The 20,178-nt window shown below is 38.1% G+C and overlaps 2 protein-coding genes and 1 long non-coding RNA gene across 3 annotated transcripts in view; 1 reads left to right on the plus strand and 2 right to left on the minus strand.

Annotated features, from left to right (window-relative positions):
* LOC134673792 (agrin) overlaps positions 1–20,178 on the plus strand; it is a 143,704-nt gene that overhangs the window by 20,304 nt on the left and 103,222 nt on the right. The window lies entirely within an intron of this gene.
* Positions 406–3,923, minus strand: LOC134673770 (WD repeat and HMG-box DNA-binding protein 1-like). Its single transcript, XM_063531792.1, has 6 exons — positions 3,891–3,923; positions 2,933–3,061; positions 2,450–2,663; positions 1,927–2,109; positions 1,068–1,230; positions 406–790 (listed from the first exon to the last, which is right to left on the minus strand). The coding sequence occupies exons 2-6, from the start codon at positions 3,009–3,011 to the stop codon at positions 767–769; spliced, it is 663 nt and encodes a 220-aa protein (XP_063387862.1). The 5' UTR covers positions 3,012–3,061; positions 3,891–3,923; the 3' UTR covers positions 406–766.
* Positions 16,651–17,984, minus strand: LOC134673952 (uncharacterized). The gene is made up of 2 exons (XR_010099534.1): positions 17,403–17,984; positions 16,651–16,806 (listed from the first exon to the last, which is right to left on the minus strand). It is a non-coding gene; the product is annotated as an uncharacterized LOC134673952 (long non-coding RNA).

Genomic DNA, 20,178 nt, shown 5'->3' on the forward strand with positions numbered 1-20,178 from the left:
TGTTTAATGCTCCGCAGTTTGTCGGTCCTTGATCACAAACCGTACTGATGACTGTGAAACCAATATCTTCAACAGTGGCAATAATTTCCTTGATAATACTCTAAGTTTTCTGAGGAAATAGTGCCTTTAACGAAATAAAACGCCAATGGCTGTTTATATTTGTTGCGAATTCCTTGAAGCATAAAGACTAGAGCTTTATCTGCTATCTCGTTTTTCTTTCCGCGGTATTCTCCAGATCCGTAGTCAACATATCCCTCAACTTTATCTGAACATTCATTGTAAATTAGCCGCTTTTCTAATGATATCTCATCAAACAATAACGCGCAGATTTTGTCATTTGGTAACATAGTTGAAGCTTTCTCTTTTAAAATTTTCAGAGTTGAGGTATTAATACCAGGATTAATTTCTACAGCTTTAAGTAAGCGTTGAATTGTTCGAACACTGGGCAAAGGCATTATATGCTGCAGAAAACGGTATGTCTTGGGTGACCTCTTAAAAATTTGTAAAGCAGAAATTTTGTTAATTAAATTCCATCGCTTGCCTCTAGGTTTCCGGGCTTGATTTTTCAGAGAGTCTGATACAACATTTTTCAGAAAATCGGAATCTAATTTGTCCAAATCGACGGATGTTTTTGAGAGTGATGATAACAAACACTGTGTTCGCTGCAACTTTTTTACAAGTTTTTTTTTTCGTGGAGTCATTTCTATGTTGCTGTAGCCATATTTTGGCGGTGTTCCTCGTATACAATCTGTGGTTTTATTCGTTTTTACCCTTGAAGTCGAAGCATCATCTAAAACAAAATGATTTGTTAATAATAATTATGATTAGTAACAAATTGTTCATCACTACATAGTATAAAACAAAGTCGCTTCCCGCTGCCTGTCTGTATGTATGCTTAGATCTCTAAAATTACGTAAGCCCCCATTCGCACGGGAGCTTTTTCAACACGCGTTAAAAAGCGGCCAAGTGCGAGTCGGACTCACCCATGAAGGGTTCCGTAGCAGCAAGTAACATAATAAAATTGCGGTTTACGATTTATGACGTATTAAAAAAAATACTTACCAGACCTGTCTCTGCGTGCCCATTGGCGTGAACAGCCGCAGCAACCTCGCGTTAGTCGCACACGCGACGACGTCGCTGCCCGCCGTGACGCACAGGATCTCCTCGGTATCGGGCATGGAAACGCTCCACTCCTTGCTGCTGCCGACCAGCGATATGCATACTAGTTTGCTGTAAGATATAGATATTTTTTTAATAGATTAGCTATTGCGTAGTCTATCTATAATAATCACCATTAAAATCTTGTGCATGTCTTATTCAACATAGGAGTTGGCATTACACACAATTCCGATGTTCCGGAAAGGTCATACATAATAAAGGATTTGATTGTATAATCAATCATCTTTTTGAAAGTTGCAAGCCTAACTCTGGTACCACCTTTTTTTTAATACCAGCACTTGTAGTCTGTATCTTTAGGTATTTAAATAAAAGTAAACAAACAATTTTTACATTTTCGGGTAGTTATAAGATTTATTGGTTAACCAACCAAATGCAAAACCGCCTAGATATGTCACCAAACGACCTGACTTTAACCTACGTTATTTGATCGTGTAATGTTTTCATCCAACCTCAACTGGCTTACTTAAGAAGCCATTTGAGGGTAGATTTTGTTTCATCATCATCATCATCATCATCTCAGCCATAAGACGTCCACTGCTGAACATAGGCCTCCCCCTTGGACCTCCATTCGTACCGGTTGGAAGCGACCCGCATCCAGCGTCTTTCGGCGGCCTCTTTCTATGGAAGGATCAGTAATTTTTTCACCATTAACCTAGTGTCAAATTGTACTGGTAAATAACCATGGTAACTCCAGGTTTAACCGGTTAACCCCGGGTTGGCGGAATGATACAAATGGGCCTAACTAACCTAGACGTTTCACAGGCCAACACCAGCACGCTCGCAGACAGGCTGGCCATGGTGTGATTCAGGTAGTTGTTGAGATTGATCCCGTGGTGGAGGTTGGTGTCGTGGAACTCTACGTCGATGGTCGACTCGCCGTTCTCCTGCGTGTGGCATCGGACTATGCCGATGTCGTTCCAGCACATGTATCTGGAATGGTAAAAACCATATGCAGTTAACAACATAATTTTAAGCTTTATAATAAATTAAAGGTTTTTTGAAGTACAATGAGCTGCGAATTTGCGTGGAGAAATTATGAATGAATTCATTCATAGTCGCCATGCACTTTTGCGGCTGATGGTACAAGGTGGTGAGTAACTTTGTGAACGCGAATCTAATTTGTATGTGCCGTGCCGCGACACGGGTCTTGACTCGTCTTCCTCTCTCACTGTCCCCAACCCTAGCGTTTCATTCTTGAGCTTCTCTAGTGATATAGCGTTGTCATCATCACCATTGTAGTATCTTAGATATATATTAACAGTTCTCGTACCTATGTTCAAGGTGTCCCGGGGTCGCAGAAAGCTGGAACGGCGCCTGCGGCGGCACCGTGGTCGCCGCCGGCTCGTGCCGCGACACGGGTCTTGACTCGTCTTCGTCTCTCACTGTCCCCAACCCTAGCGTTTCATTCTTGAGCTTCTCTAGCGATATCGCGTTGTCATCGTCGTCACTGTTATAGTTTTCGATCAAATTGTCCAAGTCATTACCTGAAATAAGAAATCATTAGTATTAAATAAAACGTGAAGCCATCAGGTTGGCTGTTAATAAGGACAATTTTGTAACTGGGTCCACTTCTTTATTCCCTGATAGTTTTGCTCAATTTGGTGATTTATAATTATATACATTCGGCGACAGACAGAAAGAGATGGCGGCAAATTGTCAAAGGGAAGCTGTTCCCTAGAAGTGGCCACGACCCTCGGTGATGAGGAAACCGATGCAAGGAGGCGGAAGGAGGAGTTTATAATTATAAACCTACCATCATCAGCTCTCTCCACCATTTCAACATCGTCAGGCGCATCAGCATCAGCCTTGCTGTCCTTGCCATAGCAATTCATCAGTGCACCCAGCTGCCCGGACACATCGCAATACGCCAACACACCATTTCCTGAAAGATAAATAGTTTAGATACATACCAGTAGCGGCGCGTCCATAAAAGCCGATTCCCATCGGCTTGCCTGTTTTTGGACGTTTGAGCAGAGTTGTAAAGGAATATGTAAGCCAAATTAGCCCCGGCTTGCCTATGAATATGTTTGACGCGCCGCCACTGATACATACAATACAGGATACATAGAGACTTATTGGTCTAAGAAAAAAAACGGACCTACTTCAAATTCGACTGCTGAGTTAGATGGCGCTCCGGCTCAATACATTATGGGGTACAATAAAACAGATGATGATGATGAACGTACTAATTGTACGCATTAACCCCCTTATCCATAAACGCTTACTAAAGTTGACAAGCTGATAATAGTTTGTCCCTTTCCATCATACTAATATACGTCAGAAAGGGACAAACGATTATTATCGGCTTGTGAACTTTAGTAAACGTTTATGAATAAGGGGGTAAGTCGTGGACAGACGCAAATGTATATACAGCATAACTGTTAATTAGCTCACCACCCTTACAAATATGTATGGAATGTATGTCTACTAAAAGCATAGTAAATATAAGTTTTATATACCTTTAGTAGTAGTAGTAGTAAAACACTTTATTGTACAAAAAACAAAACAAAACAGGAAAAATAACATTCGTCATTAGTACAAAGGCGAACTTATCCCGTTAAGGGATCTCTTCCAGTAAACCTTTGAGCAATTGAGGGAGAATTGGAGACGGTAGACATCCGTACTGTACCAACAGCGTAAATAAAAGAACAAGAAAAGAAAATTATAATGATAATAAAAACGAAAAGTTTCTTAGTTAATTATAATATTACCTTTAGGGTTCCATGCTATCGCTGTAACATTATGTGATGTGCAGAGCTCGGATAGGGTGAGCTATTTGCCTTATAATTTGACATAAGACATGTCAAATTATAAGGCAAATAGCTCACCCTATCCGAGCTCTGGTGATGTGGGATGCTCGATGATGCCCGTGCAAGTACCGGACTGTACTTCCCACACCGCTATCTGCCCGGCTATGGTGCTTGCCGCCAAATATTGACCACATGGTGAAAAGCGACATTGGGATATTGCACATTTTATCTGAAATATACAATTGCAATACTAACTAACAAATCTAACAATCGCAACTTCAAATCGTAGAAAAAATCTGGCTTAAGTAGCAGGGGCGGCGCGTGAAACATATCCGTAGGCAAGCCGGGGCTAATAAAATTTGGCTTACATATTTCTTTTACAGCTCGAACGTCCAAAAACAGGCAAGCCGGTGGGAATCGGCTTTAATGGACGCGCCGCCACTGTTAAGTAGGCTCCTTTATAATCCAATATATTATTGGAAAGAGTGAACAATTATGTATTCCAGTATAATTTGTGCACAAAGTCCATTGAATTGTATGGAGGTCCCACCTGGCCCTATGCCTCTTCCTCAGGTAGAAAACCATCAGACTTTGTTCAATATTTACCAATTACAATAACAATTTATTGCAAAATGAAAGACTGCATTAACCTCTAAGATCCACCATATTTGCTCCTCTAATTCATTTTCAGGTATCATTAAAACAGGATATTCTTCTTCTTCATTGGTAGTCATTGATGTGAGTTTCTCATCACCATCAACATCATGTTGGCATAATGGATTGACAAGCAATAACTTGTTCAAATCTTCTTCGCAATTAGATCCGCGGTTATGTGGTGCATTCATTCCAGAAATGTGAATTGATTTCAATGCACTTACAAAATGTGTGCAGGTAGGATTTCGATTTGTAGGGCTATTCTGTCGTATAAGTCCGAATAGGTTTTCAAGAGCGTCTTGATTCAGTGAGCGTAAATTCAAATAGTTAAATCCTTGATCCTTACAATAACACCAGATATCTTTAAGCGAATTTATGGTTACAATGTAACCTTCCACGCATCTGACTCTTTTTAATCTTAACCTGCTATCTGATTTCATGAACTCCATTGACTTCAGCTTTTTCAAAAAACTATTCCAGATTTCTATGTGATTGGTTTTACGAGACACATTTTGTCTTCGTCCCTTTATTACATCTTTTGGGTTTGATGGGCCATTAGTAGAATCAAATAAATTATTAAGGTCCCGTACTACCTCGGATGTTTGTGCCACTTCTTTTCCGTACTCTGTGTCTTCATATTTTTCTGCAATCATCTTTAGAATAGCTGCGAAAGTATTACTTAGAGTTTGAGCGGCATATTTCACTTTCATTTTATGTTTTTGTTTTGGATCTAGCATTACAGAAGATATTTTATGAAAGTACAACATTCCAGTATTTATGGCTTCTGCGTCACGTAAGTGTTGCCACTTAGCCACTTTACCGTCAAATTTCATAGACCCGGCTTCATAAAAGTTATTTCGAATTGACTTGAATAAGTGGGGAACGTCAAAAACTGTATATATTTTTCTCTGATTCACTAGAAAATAGTTAGCAGTAGACGGTAAATGTGATAACTTTTTGAGCAATGTTAATGCTCCGCAGTTTGTCGGTCCTTGATCACAAACCGTACTGATGACTGTGAAACCAATATCTTCAACAGTGGCAATAATTTCCTTGATAATACTCAATAAGTTTTCTGAGGAAATAGTGCCTTTAACGAAATAAAACGCCAATGGCTGTTTATATTTGTTGCGAATTCCTTGAAGCATAAAGACTAGAGCTTTATCTGCTATCTCGTTTTTCCTTCCGCGGTATTCTCCAGATCCGTAGTCAACATATCCCTCAACTTTATCTGAACATTCATTGTAAATTAGCCGCTTTTTTAATGATATCTCATCAAACAATAACGCGCAGATTTTGTCATTTGGTAACATAGTTGAAGCTTTCTCTTTTAACATTTTCAGAGTTGAGGTATTAATACCAGGATTAATTTCTACAGCTTTAAGTAAGCGTTGAATTGTTCGAACACTGGGCAAAGGCATTATATGCTGCAGAAAACGGTATGTCTTGGGTGACCTCTTAAAAATTTGTAAAGCAGAAATTTTGTTCATTAAATTCCATCGCTTGCCTCTAGGTTTACGGGCTTGATTTTTCAGAGAGTCTGATATAACATTTTTCAGAAAATCGGAATCTAATTTGTCCAAATCGACGGATGTTTTTGAGAGTGATGATAACAAACACTGTGTTCGCTGCAACTTTTTTACAAGTTTTTTTTTTCGTGGAGTCATTTCTATGTTGCTGTAGCCATATTTTGGCGGTGTTCCTCGTATACAATCTGTGGTTTTATTCGTTTTTACCCTTGAAGTCGAAGCATCATCTAAAACAAAATGATTTGTTAATAATAATAATTATGATTAGTAACAAATTGTTCATCACTACATAGTATAAAACAAAGTCGCTTCCCGCTGCCTGTCTGTATGTATGCTGTAACAGCTTCTTACAAATAGCTAGTATTTGAATGCGGATCCCTAAAAATATATTCACACGTCGCAAGTTCTTTGAAACCGACCTAATATAAACACAAAATCATAGTTTTGGTTTCATGTTGCCTTTTTTTCGGCGCCGCTCTTAGGATACTTGATTCTTATCATAAGTACGTTAGCTAAAACAAAGAGTTCTGTTGCAAATGCGTATTAAAAGGGCATAGGTTAATTATAATAAGGTGACACATACGTCATCTAGTTAAAAACTTTTACTAATCGTATTCATAAATGACGTATGTTAATGTAATTTGTACGTACATAACGTCTTTCTGTAATGTGAATTGTTTAATATTAGAGTCAGTGAAGTCAGGAAGTGTTTACATTGATCTATAATTTAGTTATTAAGAGTAATGTGTAAGAAATTAATCCTTTGATTCCCTTAGGTCATCACGTCGGGTGTTCGTTGTATTTTTTTTAGCTGAGTTCAGCGTATTTCAAAGGGTTAGGGAAGTCGTCATGCAGATACTTACTAGATCTCGTTCAAACCAATTTTCGGTGGAAGTTTGCATAGTAAATGTACATACATTTTTTTTAGTTTTATCATACTCTTATTTTAGAAGTTACAGGGGGGGGGGGGGGACACATTTTACAAATGGGGCTAACGGATTTTGAAGAGTTTTTTTTTAATAGATAGAATGATTCAAGAGGAAGATTTATGTATCATTTGTTAATCCGTGTGAAGCCGGGGCGGGTCGCTAATTAATAATAACTATACTAATAACTATTAACCGACCTGGTGTACTTTTATCAGAAATCTCGTATGTTGAAGTCGATGGCACGTTCTTTGGATCATAACCCTTATTTCGCTTTGAACTTGGGGAATCATCATCTTCACCTTAAACAAGATTTTAAAATTACGTTATATTTAAAGGAAAGTCACAAAATATATTTTACAGTACATATGGTCCTATTTTCCCGCACTAGTGCGTAAAATAGCACTTTTCGTGCGATGTCAAAAGTTTAAAGGGCCATATGTACTGTAAAACGTTGTACGATACACGTGCGAATAGGTAATTAGCAACTCGTGTAGATTTAAAACGATATTTCTAATTTCCTCTTTTCCGCACTTGTATCGTAATTCGTAATAGTACATTACTATTACTACAGAGGCCGTGAAGTAAGGGATTGCAGGATTGCGGTAGACGGCTGGGTCGTAGACGAGGCCGGATAAAGCGAGTCTTGCAATCTCTGTTCCGGCCAAGGATTGTATAGTGCTTTTCTCAAACAATGCATAAAAAAAATTTAATAAATTAAAAACGTTATAAGAAAATATTATAATTAAAATAACTACTAAGTAATGAAGGAAATTATTTATTTTAGGTTGTAAAGTAGAAACAATTGCTTCATAAGTCAGAAACGCGCATGTGACACCCTTAATATAGCAACATCCATAGATTACGAAAACCACTTAGCGTTGCTTGTTAGTCTCTATAGGCTACGGTGGCCAAAATCGAGAAAACAACTGTCTAAAAATTTAATTTAGCGCGGAGCAATTACCAGGACCTCATGAGTTACGAGAAGGCGTTAAGAGCGCTATTACATTTCGGGGTTGAGCGAGTTTAGATATTTTACGCGCTGCGGCAGGCCGTGCGTGCTCAGTATGCCGATTCCTTCTACCACACTCGCACTACAATGATGGATTAAACATTCTTGATCCTTCGCGAAGCATATTGAAATCAACCATAACAACACTAACTGTACTTAACTTTTAAAGTCCTAAAACTGTTATTTGGTAAGTACGAAAATACTAAATGCAGTGCAAATGTACATAGGGGCTGTTCATAAATTACGTCATCTATTTTTGTCGATTTTTGACCGGGGCCCCACCCCTCAAATCATCCAAAACTCATGCTTCGGATGACTCTGTTTCCTCCTACGTCATGCTACATCATCCGATCTCCAGACCCCCCCCCCCTCCTTCCATTTGAAACGACGTAATTTATTAATAGCCCCATACTCGTACTTATGAAGGTATATTACTCGAAAGAAATTATAGGTACTCGCTTATTTACATGTTTCGTCATTGCATTTGGTACCTATAGGTTGTAAAGTTTGTATCAACGAGGGTTTAAAAACGAACTGGTATGACCACATTCCGGCTCCATCATCAGACCTTGAGTACTATCTTGTGTCAAAGATCTTGTTGAGACAAATCAAACGAGCCCAAACACGAAGTGGTTTAGTTGCATGGTTGATTGGTACCGGTGACCACCTTCCGGCTCCATCATCAGACCCTGAGTACTATCTTGTGTCAAAGATCTTGTTGAGACGAATAAAACGAGCCTAAACACGAAGTGGTTTAGTTGCATGGTTGATTGGTACCGGTGACCACCTTCCGGCTCCATCATCAGACCCGGAGTACTATCTTGTGTCAAAGATCTCGTTGAGACAAATCAAACGAGCCTAAACATGAAGTGGTTTAATTGCATGGTTGATTGGTACCGGTGACCACATTCCGGCTCCATCATCAGACCTTGAGTACTATCTATCTTGTGTCAAAGATCTTGTTGAGACGAATAAAACGAACCTAAACACGAAGTGGTTTAGTTGCATGGTTGATTGGTACCGGTGACCACCTTCCGGCTCCATCATCAGACCCTGAGTACTATCTTGTGTCAAAGATCTTGTTGAGACGAATAAAACGAGCCTAAACACGAAGTGGTTTAGTTGCATGGTTGATTGGTACCGGTGACCACCTTCCGGCTCCATCATCAGACCCGGAGTACTATCTTGTGTCAAAGATCTCGTTGAGACAAATCAAACGAGCCTAAACATGAAGTGGTTTAATTGCATGGTTGATTGTTACCGGTGACCACATTCCGGCTCCATCATCAGACCTTGAGTACTATCTATCTTGTGTCAAAGATCTTGTTGAGACGAATAAAACGAGCCTAAACACGAAGTGGTTTAGTTGCATGGTTGATTGGTACCGGTGACCACCTTCCGGCTCCATCATCAGACCCTGAGTACTATCTTGTGTCAAAGATCTTGTTGAGACGAGCAAATGAGCAACTTCATGTCTTCATTTCATGATATTAACGCATACATTTCGAAGTATGTTTGAGAAAATAACAATTTTTTCTCAAACATGCAATGAAATGTCGTCGCTCCGGGCGTTATATCAGGCTTCGAAGTATCACGTTTAGGGCGGAGCAACTCCAGAGAACTGTAAAGGAATTTCATACAAAATTGAACGCCTATACTGCAAAACGTAATTCAAGACCAAAAAAAGTATGACAATGTTGCCACTGCAATAATTTGTTTGTAAAATTGTAAATTCCTTTTGATAAATAATCATGTTAAGATAATTTATTCATTAGTAATTTTACTCCTACTATTTAAAAAAGTACTTTTAGTTACTTATTTGTACATAAATACAAGACGCGCTAGTAAAAAAGTGGCAACATTTCTTACTTTTTTTGGTCTTGAATTACAGCTTGGCAAAAAAGAGTAGAAATTAAAAAGTGGCAACACTGTAGTGTCGTCCCGTTTTTTTATATAAATTGGTTAGAAAGGGACGACACTAGAGTGTTGCCACTTTTTAATTTCTACTCTTTATTGTACGTTATCTGGAGCGGCTACCGCGAAAACCGAAATTCGCAAATTGCGGGGATCTTTCTCTTTTACTCCAACGAAGGCGTAATTAGAGTGACAGAGAAAAATCCCCGCAATTTGCGAACATCGATTTTCGCGGTTATAGCCCAGTTTAGGCGGCCGGGAAGTAATAATTAAAGTATTATTTTAATCTTTTACCTTCTAGTTTGCGTTTTTGTCCTGAGACTCCTCCAGCAGAAACTACTGTAACATAACATTATTAAATTATGTACTTGCCTTTATTCAGTTTAAGAATAAAAAGCGGCAAAGTGCGAGTCAGACTCGCCCATGAAGGGTTCCGTACCAGCGAGTAACATAATAAAATTGCGGTTTACGATTTATGACGTATTAAAAAAAAATACTTACCAGGCCTCGCTCAAACCAATTTTCGGTGGAAGTTTGCATGGTAATGTACATCATTTTTTTTTTTTAGATTTATCATTCACTTATTTTAAAAGTTACAGGGGGGGACGACACACATTTTACCACTTTGTAAGTGTCTCTCGCGCAAACTATTCAGTTTATAAAAAAATGATATTAGAAACCTCAATATCATTTTTGAAGACCTATCCATAGACACCCCACCCGTATGGGTATGATGAAAGAAAAATTTTTGTGTTTCAGTTCTAAGTAGGTATGGGGAACCCCCAAAATTTATTGTTTTTTTCTATTTTTGTGTGAAAATCTTAATGCGGTTCACAGAATACATCTACTTACCAAGTTTCAAGAGTTCTTACAGTTTCGGAAAAAAGTGGCTGTAACATACACGGACAGACAGACGGACAGACAGACGGACAGACATGACGAACCTATAAGGGTTCCGTTTTTTGCCATTTGGCTACGGAACCCTAAAAAAAGGTAGCAAATTATGAATACTAATAAAATTTTAATACCTATTTCTGAATGATGTGGTGCCATTTTATCAGAAATCTCGTAAGTTGAGGTCGATGGCACACTGTTTGGGCCATAACCCTTATTTCGTTTTGAATTTGTGGAATCATCATCTTCACCTTAAACAAGGTTGTAAAATTACGTTATATTCAATTCAAACGAAAGTCAAAAAATAAAAATATAATTAAAGTATTATTTTTATCTTTTACCTCCTAGTTTGCGTTTTTGTCCTGAGACACTTCCAGCAGAAACCACTGTAACATAATCAAACATTTTAATTTACTTGCCTGATTTTAGTTAAAGAAAAGCGGCCAAGTGCGAGTCGGACTCGGCCATGAAGGGTTCCGTACCAGCAAGTAACATAATACAATAGCGGTTTACGATTTGGTAATGGTAATGTACATCATATATATTTTTTAGATTTATCATTCTCTTATTTTGGAAGTGTCTCTCGCGGCTCGCGCAAACTATTCAGTTTAGAAAAAAATGATATCAGAAACCTCAATATCAATAGACACCCCACACCCATATGTTGATGAAAAAAAAAATTTTGAGTTTCAGTTCTAAGTATGGGGAACCCCCAAAATGTATTGTTTTTTTTTCTATTTTTGTGTGAAAATCTTAATGCGGTTCACAGAATATATCAACTTACCAAGTTTCAACAGTATAGTTTCGGAAAAAAGTGGCTGTGACATACGGACGGACGGACAGACAGACAGACATACAGACAGACAGACAGGTATGGCGAATTCACAAGGGTTCCGTTTTTTTTGCCTTTTGGCTACGGAACCCTAAAAACCGGGCAAGTGCGAGTCGGACTCGCGCACGAAGGATTCCGTACCATAAAGCAAAAAAAAACGGAAATAATTCAAAAACAAAACGGTCACCCATCCAAGTACTGACCACGCCCGACGTTGCTTAACTTTGGTCAAAAATCACGTTTGTTGTATGGGAGCCCCATTTAAATCTTTATTTTATTATGTTTTTAGTATTTGTATAGCGGCAACAGAAATACATCATCTGTGAAAATTTCAACTGTCTAGCTATCACGGTTCGTGAGATACAGCCTGGTGACAGACGGACGGACGGACGGACGGACAGCGAAGTCTTAGTAATAGGGTCCCGTTTTACCCTTTGGGTACGGAACCCTAAAAATCAGTAACAAATTATAAATACCAATAAGGGGTTGTGCACAAATCACGCGAGGTATTTTCGGCTACTTTTTGACCCCCCCTCCTCCTTGGTGATATTTGGTGAGGTTTTTGGCTACCCCCCCTCCCCCCACGCAACCCCCATACTCGAAGTATAATAATGTCTACTATCATGGTATAAAAATGTCTATAAATTATACTTTCACTTTGGACTAAAATGCAAAACGGCAGCGTATAAAAATGTCTACTTTGAGACGAAACGATAGCGGAAATTTATCCATTCAAGCGATCTCGACTGATGCAGCCGTGGTATTCGACCCTGTAGAAACGATATTTTTAACCCGACACACGAGGCTGGAGGCGACGAGGCTGTACGCGACATACGAATGCTTACTATGGAAATGCACTATTATACATAGGTCACTACATATATTATGTTTTGCAATAGACAAATATGAAACACGGAGGAGGCCTATCACATATACTTTTTAAAACTATATTTAAGTACCTATTAATCTGTCCGACTCTGGAACTTTTTATATGTAGGAATTAAACGCGCTCAAGCTGGCTGGTGCTGGTCAGCACTTGGATGGGTGACCGTTTTTTTTTTGCTTTTTTTGTTGTTTTTTTTGCATTATGGTACGGAACCCTTTGTGCGCGAGTCCGATTCGCACTTGCCCGGTTTTTCAAACTCTGGAACAATAGGGAATGACGACAGAATTTCGTCCGAGAGGGGCGCCTTGAGATTTAGGCTTGGTACCGCATTCCTTTTTAGCCTGTTTCCATTTTTGTTGAAGGCAGTTGGTGGAAAATGATCTCCACAAATAAATTTATTTTCGTTTAATCTTTGTATGGGTAAATATACCAAATCTTCGTTGCCGGTCAACTTTACCCATAATCGACATCTGAAATAAAGGGATTATCGACAAGTTGTTCGCACACTATTCGTGTCCTTAGGTTACCTAGTTTTTTACAAGAAGAACCTATTCACAGAATGTTTTCGTTTTAATCAAGGATTGTAAACGATAAAAACTGCTCCAAACTAATTAAATTAGTATCTGGTAACGACTCAAAATGAAAATATCGCATAAAACATCAGGTTATCGACCTGTTGGGGTCAAGCGGAAATCTCGCCAAAAATATATCAGAAGTTAATCTTCTTACACGCCTGACCCCACAAACTTCACATTTTCGCAAAGATTTGCCCCCCATTTAAGTAAAAGAGAAAATAATTTTGTCTTATACTCAAAAATAATCACTTAATATTACCGCTGTCACGAAAATTTAAAATGACGGTTGACGTTTTACCGATCATACCAACCTAAAGAAAAGTACGTATAATACGACTAAGTTGAAAGCAAGTATGGTATGTGCTACCAAAATGCAACAACAGTCATTTTAATTCGATAAGATTATTTCTATGCCTCAATGTTGGTAACAAGTACGTTCATAGTTTATCATAGTATGGGGTGTCGATGGGCTGCTTCAGCCTAGAACTCGTTGAACCAGTGTGGCCAAAAAGGCCAGTCCGCCACACATGGATATTCTCAATGTGATTAATTCTAATTTTCCCTTTATATTACATAGGTACATAAAAGTTCGCCCCTTCAAAGTGACATCCGGTTTTTATAAATCTGTATTTTTATATCTATATGATACAAGTTTGAAATTTTTTCACTAAAACACAAACTAAGATTTCTACTAGAATAAAATTGCTATTCTGCACCTCGATCCACCATGTTTACAATTTCGCTCTCTACTAAAACACATGTACAAATTGATCGACAAACATTGTCACCCTATACATCTACCTTAACTACATATGAAAACTCATTTAAAATTCAACCTAATGTGTGTAGGCAAAAGGTTTAAAGTGCAATGGTTTTTTGAATGGAGTGATCACGTTTGTAGCGTAGTGTGACCCCACACGTGGCCCAAAAGCATATAGTCTTGACCCAGTTCGGTGGGGCCCTTTGTCAGTAGTGTTTATTAATCTATTAGATGTAATAGAATAGGTTTATTTAAATATTGGCCAAGTGCGAGTTGGCTTAGATTAAAAATATTTTCGATGCCGTACGTAATAGGTACGGCCGTATAATATAAACTCATGGACATAAATAAATAAAATAAATAAATAAATGGACAAAAGAGGAACTCAGAAAAAGGTTAATTACTAATTTGGAAATTACATCTCAATTTAATAGAGGTTGTAATCCAGCAAGGGTCATATCGACGCCATATATATATATAGGGTCTATCGATGTTTTGAATTTTTTTATGCTCTCTTAGTAATCTTTAATATATTGTAATCTCATAAACTATTTGACCCTTCACCCACAAGATGGACAGACGATCTTGTTAAGGTCGCCGGAAGACGCTGGATGCGGGTCGCTTCCAACCGGCATGTATGGAGGTCCAAGGGGGAGGCCTATGTTCAGCAGTGGACGTCTTATGGCTGAGATGATGATGATGATGATTTGACCCTTGTGACAAATATGGTATCATATTTACCTCTTAAACACTCGAAATTCCACTTTTCTTGAGAAATGTTCCAATTTTGGAATGGAATTTTTCGTTTCCTCAGGTAGGTATCAATATAAGCACGAAAAGCTAAACAACCCCTTGTAAAATAAATAACTACTATTTCATGTACAGTCAACTGTAAAAATATGGGTGTACAAATCATCGTGTAAGTTATTTACATCCATATTTTTACAGTTGACTGTACCTCCCCTATGTTCGCGCTTTTCTTGCATGTAGTATGAACCAGGGATGTTGCGAATATTCGCATCCGCATCCGCATCCGCGGAACATCCGCATTATTTTCAACATCCGCATCTGCATCCACATCCGCATAAAATCGATGCGGAACATCCGCATGATGCGGATGTCGACCAAGTCGGTAACAGGGCCGTATTAGCGGCGGCGCCGCCGGCGTAATTGCTAGGTAATTTCGTCATTACCTATAACGAACTCGTCTATATCCCAAAAAGTCGGCCAAGTTACTGTTTATTAAATAAAACGCACCTATATTCTTGCTCAAATACTAACAGCCGTATTCATAAAAAATCCTTAAATGAGGAATGATCAGCTTATTAGCTAATCCACTGTTTAGGCTTAATAAGCCGTTGATAAGAACCATGATTTATAAACGTTTATTAGGGGTTTCTTAACTAATAAGCAGATTAGACCCGTTATGTTGGCATCTTGGCACATCATAGACAAAAATATGGCTGAACATTAATTAAAAAAAAAAGTTTGACAGCAGCACTAGCGGTAAATCATAAAATCCTGAACAATACGATGCACAATTTTGACCAGTTTTCTGGGTTATTATATATTAAAATAGCCTCTGCATCACAAAAACAAATAAATAATATTGCACGGCCGGAAGTTTTACGAAACTCGGTAAGCAACCACCTATATCATAGTCTGATAATCAGATATGTTACGAGTAAAGTTCATTGCAAGATTTGCAAGCAATATTGATAAAACTATGTGTTATTGCTTATAGTTTCAATATATTGTGGAATGAGGGAAAGAGGGCAGTTGCACATCTCAAGTCAAGAATTCTGCCTGCGCGCCATCGCCACCGTAATACCACGGATTCCAACACATTTTGTTCTGGTGGCGAAACACGAACGATATTGACACTATTCATATCAAATGATCGGTGAAGATAAATCAGGTGAGCAAGATTTGGTTATTCATTTCTTAACGTAAAATGTTGTAGTATTTTTATGAACATACCTCGACACCCAAAAAATTATGGCCTCTTCATTTTTAATTTGACGTACTATCGGTGTTTTTTAGAAGAGCAGAGCTTACTAAGCTAGTTAGGAGCTGTTTATAATTAGAATTAGTGAATAACATACTTAACCAACCACACGATGGAACCAATTTATCAGTGAAGTGGTGATTTATCTTAAAAACCTTTTTTGTTCGCCTAGGGCGCAGAGTTAAAGATAAGCGCTTATATATGCAACTTGACAATGACAATGTTTGCAGTGAAACATCTCAGCCAATAGCCGCATTAAAAGGCAAACTGCACAATTCATAATGAGGCAGAAATGTTCATTATTCACAGGAGTGTCGCTGTTGGTAGGTTATATAATTTTAAATCAACAAAGATATCAATATGATTTTTACATAAGGTACTTATCAATCATAACACACCATTGTAGGTTAATTATTTGTTTAAAAGTATATTAGCGTTTCAATTCATAACTTTGTTATTATTGTATAATTTCATTTTATCAAACTACAATTACCGGTAAGAAACAGTGTCTGTAGGTACGCTAGGTAGAAGTATGTATGAACAAAACAGACATGTATGTAATTCTTTAGTTTTGCTGTGAGATAGCTATGGTATTGACAAACAACAACAGAATCTCTGCCTGGATGGAGATCCATTATTCCATATAGTTACCACAACAATATGGAAATTATTCCATATTGCCATATCCATTAGGATGTTATACTTAAGCTTAAAATAAAAGATGATATAGGTTGATTCAATGAGTATATTAATTGAAACTGTGTTCTTTTCAGGTTGTGAGTATTCCATCATCAGCTATTTGTCCGGAGCTGGCTACACAATCCGGAGGCCACACTCTTCTGGCATCTAACTGGCCTGCACACCGCCATCAAATGAAGTTGGTTGTACTGAAATAAAGAAAAAATATTAACTAGTTTAATGATTGTCAAATGTAATAAAATTGTTTTATTTAAGTGGGTTGTTTGATTTCCCTAAATTAACACATGAAATATGTTGATATGTTATAATAAAAATCTCAGTTAAAAACTCATGAACTTGTTTTATTTATCTATCACAATGTAAAAAATTAACTCTGCTCAGTGTGGACTTCAACACAGAACTCAAGCATGCTAGCATTAATACCAATTAACCGAGTACACCCTTCTTTCATAGCAAATAGCACCACACAGCATTCAGTGCAGCGGCAGCATTAACAGTGCCTAGAAATCCAACCAAAGTAGGCCAACCACAGTTTATGTTTTTTATAGTGATAATGATAATACACCTACAAATTGGAATATGATATGTCCCACAACAAAGGTACCTATATACCTGCCCATATTATTCAATTAAGTATCTTCAGTATTGCTGTGCCCTTACAGGTTGCTATGTAATATGTGCGCAATTAATACTTTTTAGTTAGAGCTTGAGAATACCGTGATCTTATAATAAATCAACGTTTTATGGCAGGTAATGAGTATGAAACAAAAGTAGGTATACTCACTTCTTTGCGCTGTAGGAGTTCCGGGAGTAGTTTTCATTCTTTTATGATAGGTATATAGGTTGGTGAGGTGCTTTATCCGACGCCGGTGCCCCAGTCGTAGAAGTCTAGTCTTATGGTATAACAGTTCGTATCGCATAAATTGCTTGCATCTTGATGAATGCGACATACAATCGTGCAAACAACTCCTAGCAAAGGCACAATATCTAGGTTTCCCGCTATTTGCGCACTATATCTAGGTATGTAATGGTTTATCTCCTTATTTACACATATTAAACCACTCATTTATTAAATTTAGACGTTTTTTAAACAAAAAGAACACCCAAATCACTAAATTACGATACAAGTCTCATCGACGTTTGCACTAATTTGTGAAATGCTGTCTTGTCAAAATCAGCTGTTTTGTGACCGCCATCTTGTATTTTAGGGATAATAAACAGATAAAGAAGGGTCCACGGCTCCATAACTTTCCGAGGATTTAATAAAGAGATGATCAACTGTTTAGCGCTAAAAAGTGTTTATGAATCACGTTTTGTGACATCCGGTTATCAGCAACTGATGATCAATGCTCTAACTGTTTATGAATACGGCTGTAAACGTTTGGTTTTTTTAAATAAAAAATGCTAAACATGTAATATTTGACGTTTTTTAAGGACCAAATCTTGACATCCGCATCCGCACCCGCATCCGTGGATGTGAGGCTTTAAATATCCGCATCCGCATCCGCGGATGTTAAAAAAATCTGCATCCGCAACATCCCTGGTATGAACGACTCTCGTAACATTACCGACACCTCTTTAACCTGTACAACATTAAAGTTATCGTAATTTTTCACGAGATGCATAAAGGCGTGCATTAAAACGTGCATTTCCCGAAGATAATCTCAATTTTATAGATGAGATTAAGGGCCCGATTCGGATTTTGAAATAGACATCTATTAGATATCTTTTAGACATCACCAAGATACGATAACGATATGTTTAAGATCTAACCTGTCAAATTTGACATTTGCGCGATTCTGGAGATACTCTTGAACGATTTCCTCAGGATATGACTTAGAGATCCAATTCACATCTAATAGATATCTTACGATATCTTACGTAAAAGTGACATTGGTTGCCCGAATTGCGCTGCAAAAGAGAACTAGTTGATATCTAAACTATAACGTATCTAGAATGGATCAAGTACGTGTCGTCTCTTGTGAATATCTTGAAGTTCGAATACGGCAGTAAGACGCGTTAATGCTGGCGCCAAGACGTGTACCTATTAGTTAGGTACGTACCATAAACTCGGTGGTGAAATATACACGGAGGCTCAAAAATAACTGCATTCCCGTTGCCAGGTTTTGGGATTATACTGTGCAACTTTTACTTTGACACCAACCCCGAAATCGCGAAAATATATTTGGCTGCTTCATATTTTGGCTGGTCTAATTTCTACAGGAGGGTATTTTATTCGCGATTTGGGGGTTGTTCCTATAGTAAAAGTTGCTCAGTATAATCCCAAAACCTATGGCAACGGGAATTCAATTATTTACAAATACCTGTGCTCACCACACAAATAAAATGCCCTTATCGAGATTTGAACCCAGGACCATCGGCTTATTTACCATTATGTCTCACAGCTCTTCTCGTGAGTCGTCAAATTAAATGGAATCACCTTATTTAATTACACAAACGGGTCTACCGCGATATAATTTCATTGTTTTTACTAAATTTCATTGTGTTGAATTTCATTGTGTTTATTATATCGCGGTAGACCCGTTTGTGTAATTAAATATGTGTACAAAACGCGAGAGTTTAAAGTGTTATATTGGAACCACCTTGTATTTTATTAATTAAAAACATTTCAATTTCTAAACCTGTCCACAGTAAAAAAATATCTCAAAAAAAAACTTTAAGAAACCAATTGTATTATACAGCATAGATGTCCTATTACCGCACAAAATTCCAAAAAGTGTCACTGTCACAAAACATTGGACCAATTAAACGCAGCTAGCTGAGTGCACCGCGGTCATTGACCCCGGGCAATTGAATCCAAGTACGAACCTATCGGAGCGCTAAATCGCACTCCAGTGCGCGCGCGCCCACGGACAGTCCCTTTCGGAGTTGAAAAATTGCACGCATTTGTTGTTTGCATTGTTGACTAGCATAAGTTTTTTTTTAACGACTTCTAGATTCCAAAAGGAGGAGGTTATATATTTTATTTTCTATTTTTTTATACATTTTGGCTGGTCCATTACCTATGGGAGAGTATTTTTTTTATTTCGCGATTTCGGGGTTGGTCCCATACTAAAAGTAACTCAGTATAATCTCAAGACCTCCCGGGCAACGGGAATGCTCTTATTTTTTGGCCACCCTGTATAGTGGTTATAGTCTTTATTTTCCTTTTACCTACACACCCACCTACAGTCGCCATCAGATATATCGGAGCGGCCAAGGTACTCACAAGTATCTCAACACGCCTCTATTGTCAAGGCGCTAGGGTGCGTGTTCAGATATTTTTGAGCACCTCGGCCGCGCCGATATATCTGATGGCGACTGTACTCGTACGCAAATATGCGGCAAAATACAAGTATGCGGAAAAAACAGTAGTTTTAGCAAGGATACTAGATCTAGTTCAAACATGGATGGAAACTGAATTTAAAACGAACCCACTATACATTGGCCTAGAACATGCACTTTCTAGTGACTTTTGTTATTTTGACAGCATCGGTCGGTAGTGGAGGCAGGTTCGAATCCTGACAAGGGCTATTATTTGTTTGTTTATCACAGATATT

The sequence above is a fragment of the Cydia fagiglandana genome, chromosome 19 (assembly GCF_963556715.1).
Source record: "Cydia fagiglandana chromosome 19, ilCydFagi1.1, whole genome shotgun sequence".
Classification (NCBI taxonomy): Eukaryota; Metazoa; Arthropoda; class Insecta; order Lepidoptera; family Tortricidae; genus Cydia; species Cydia fagiglandana.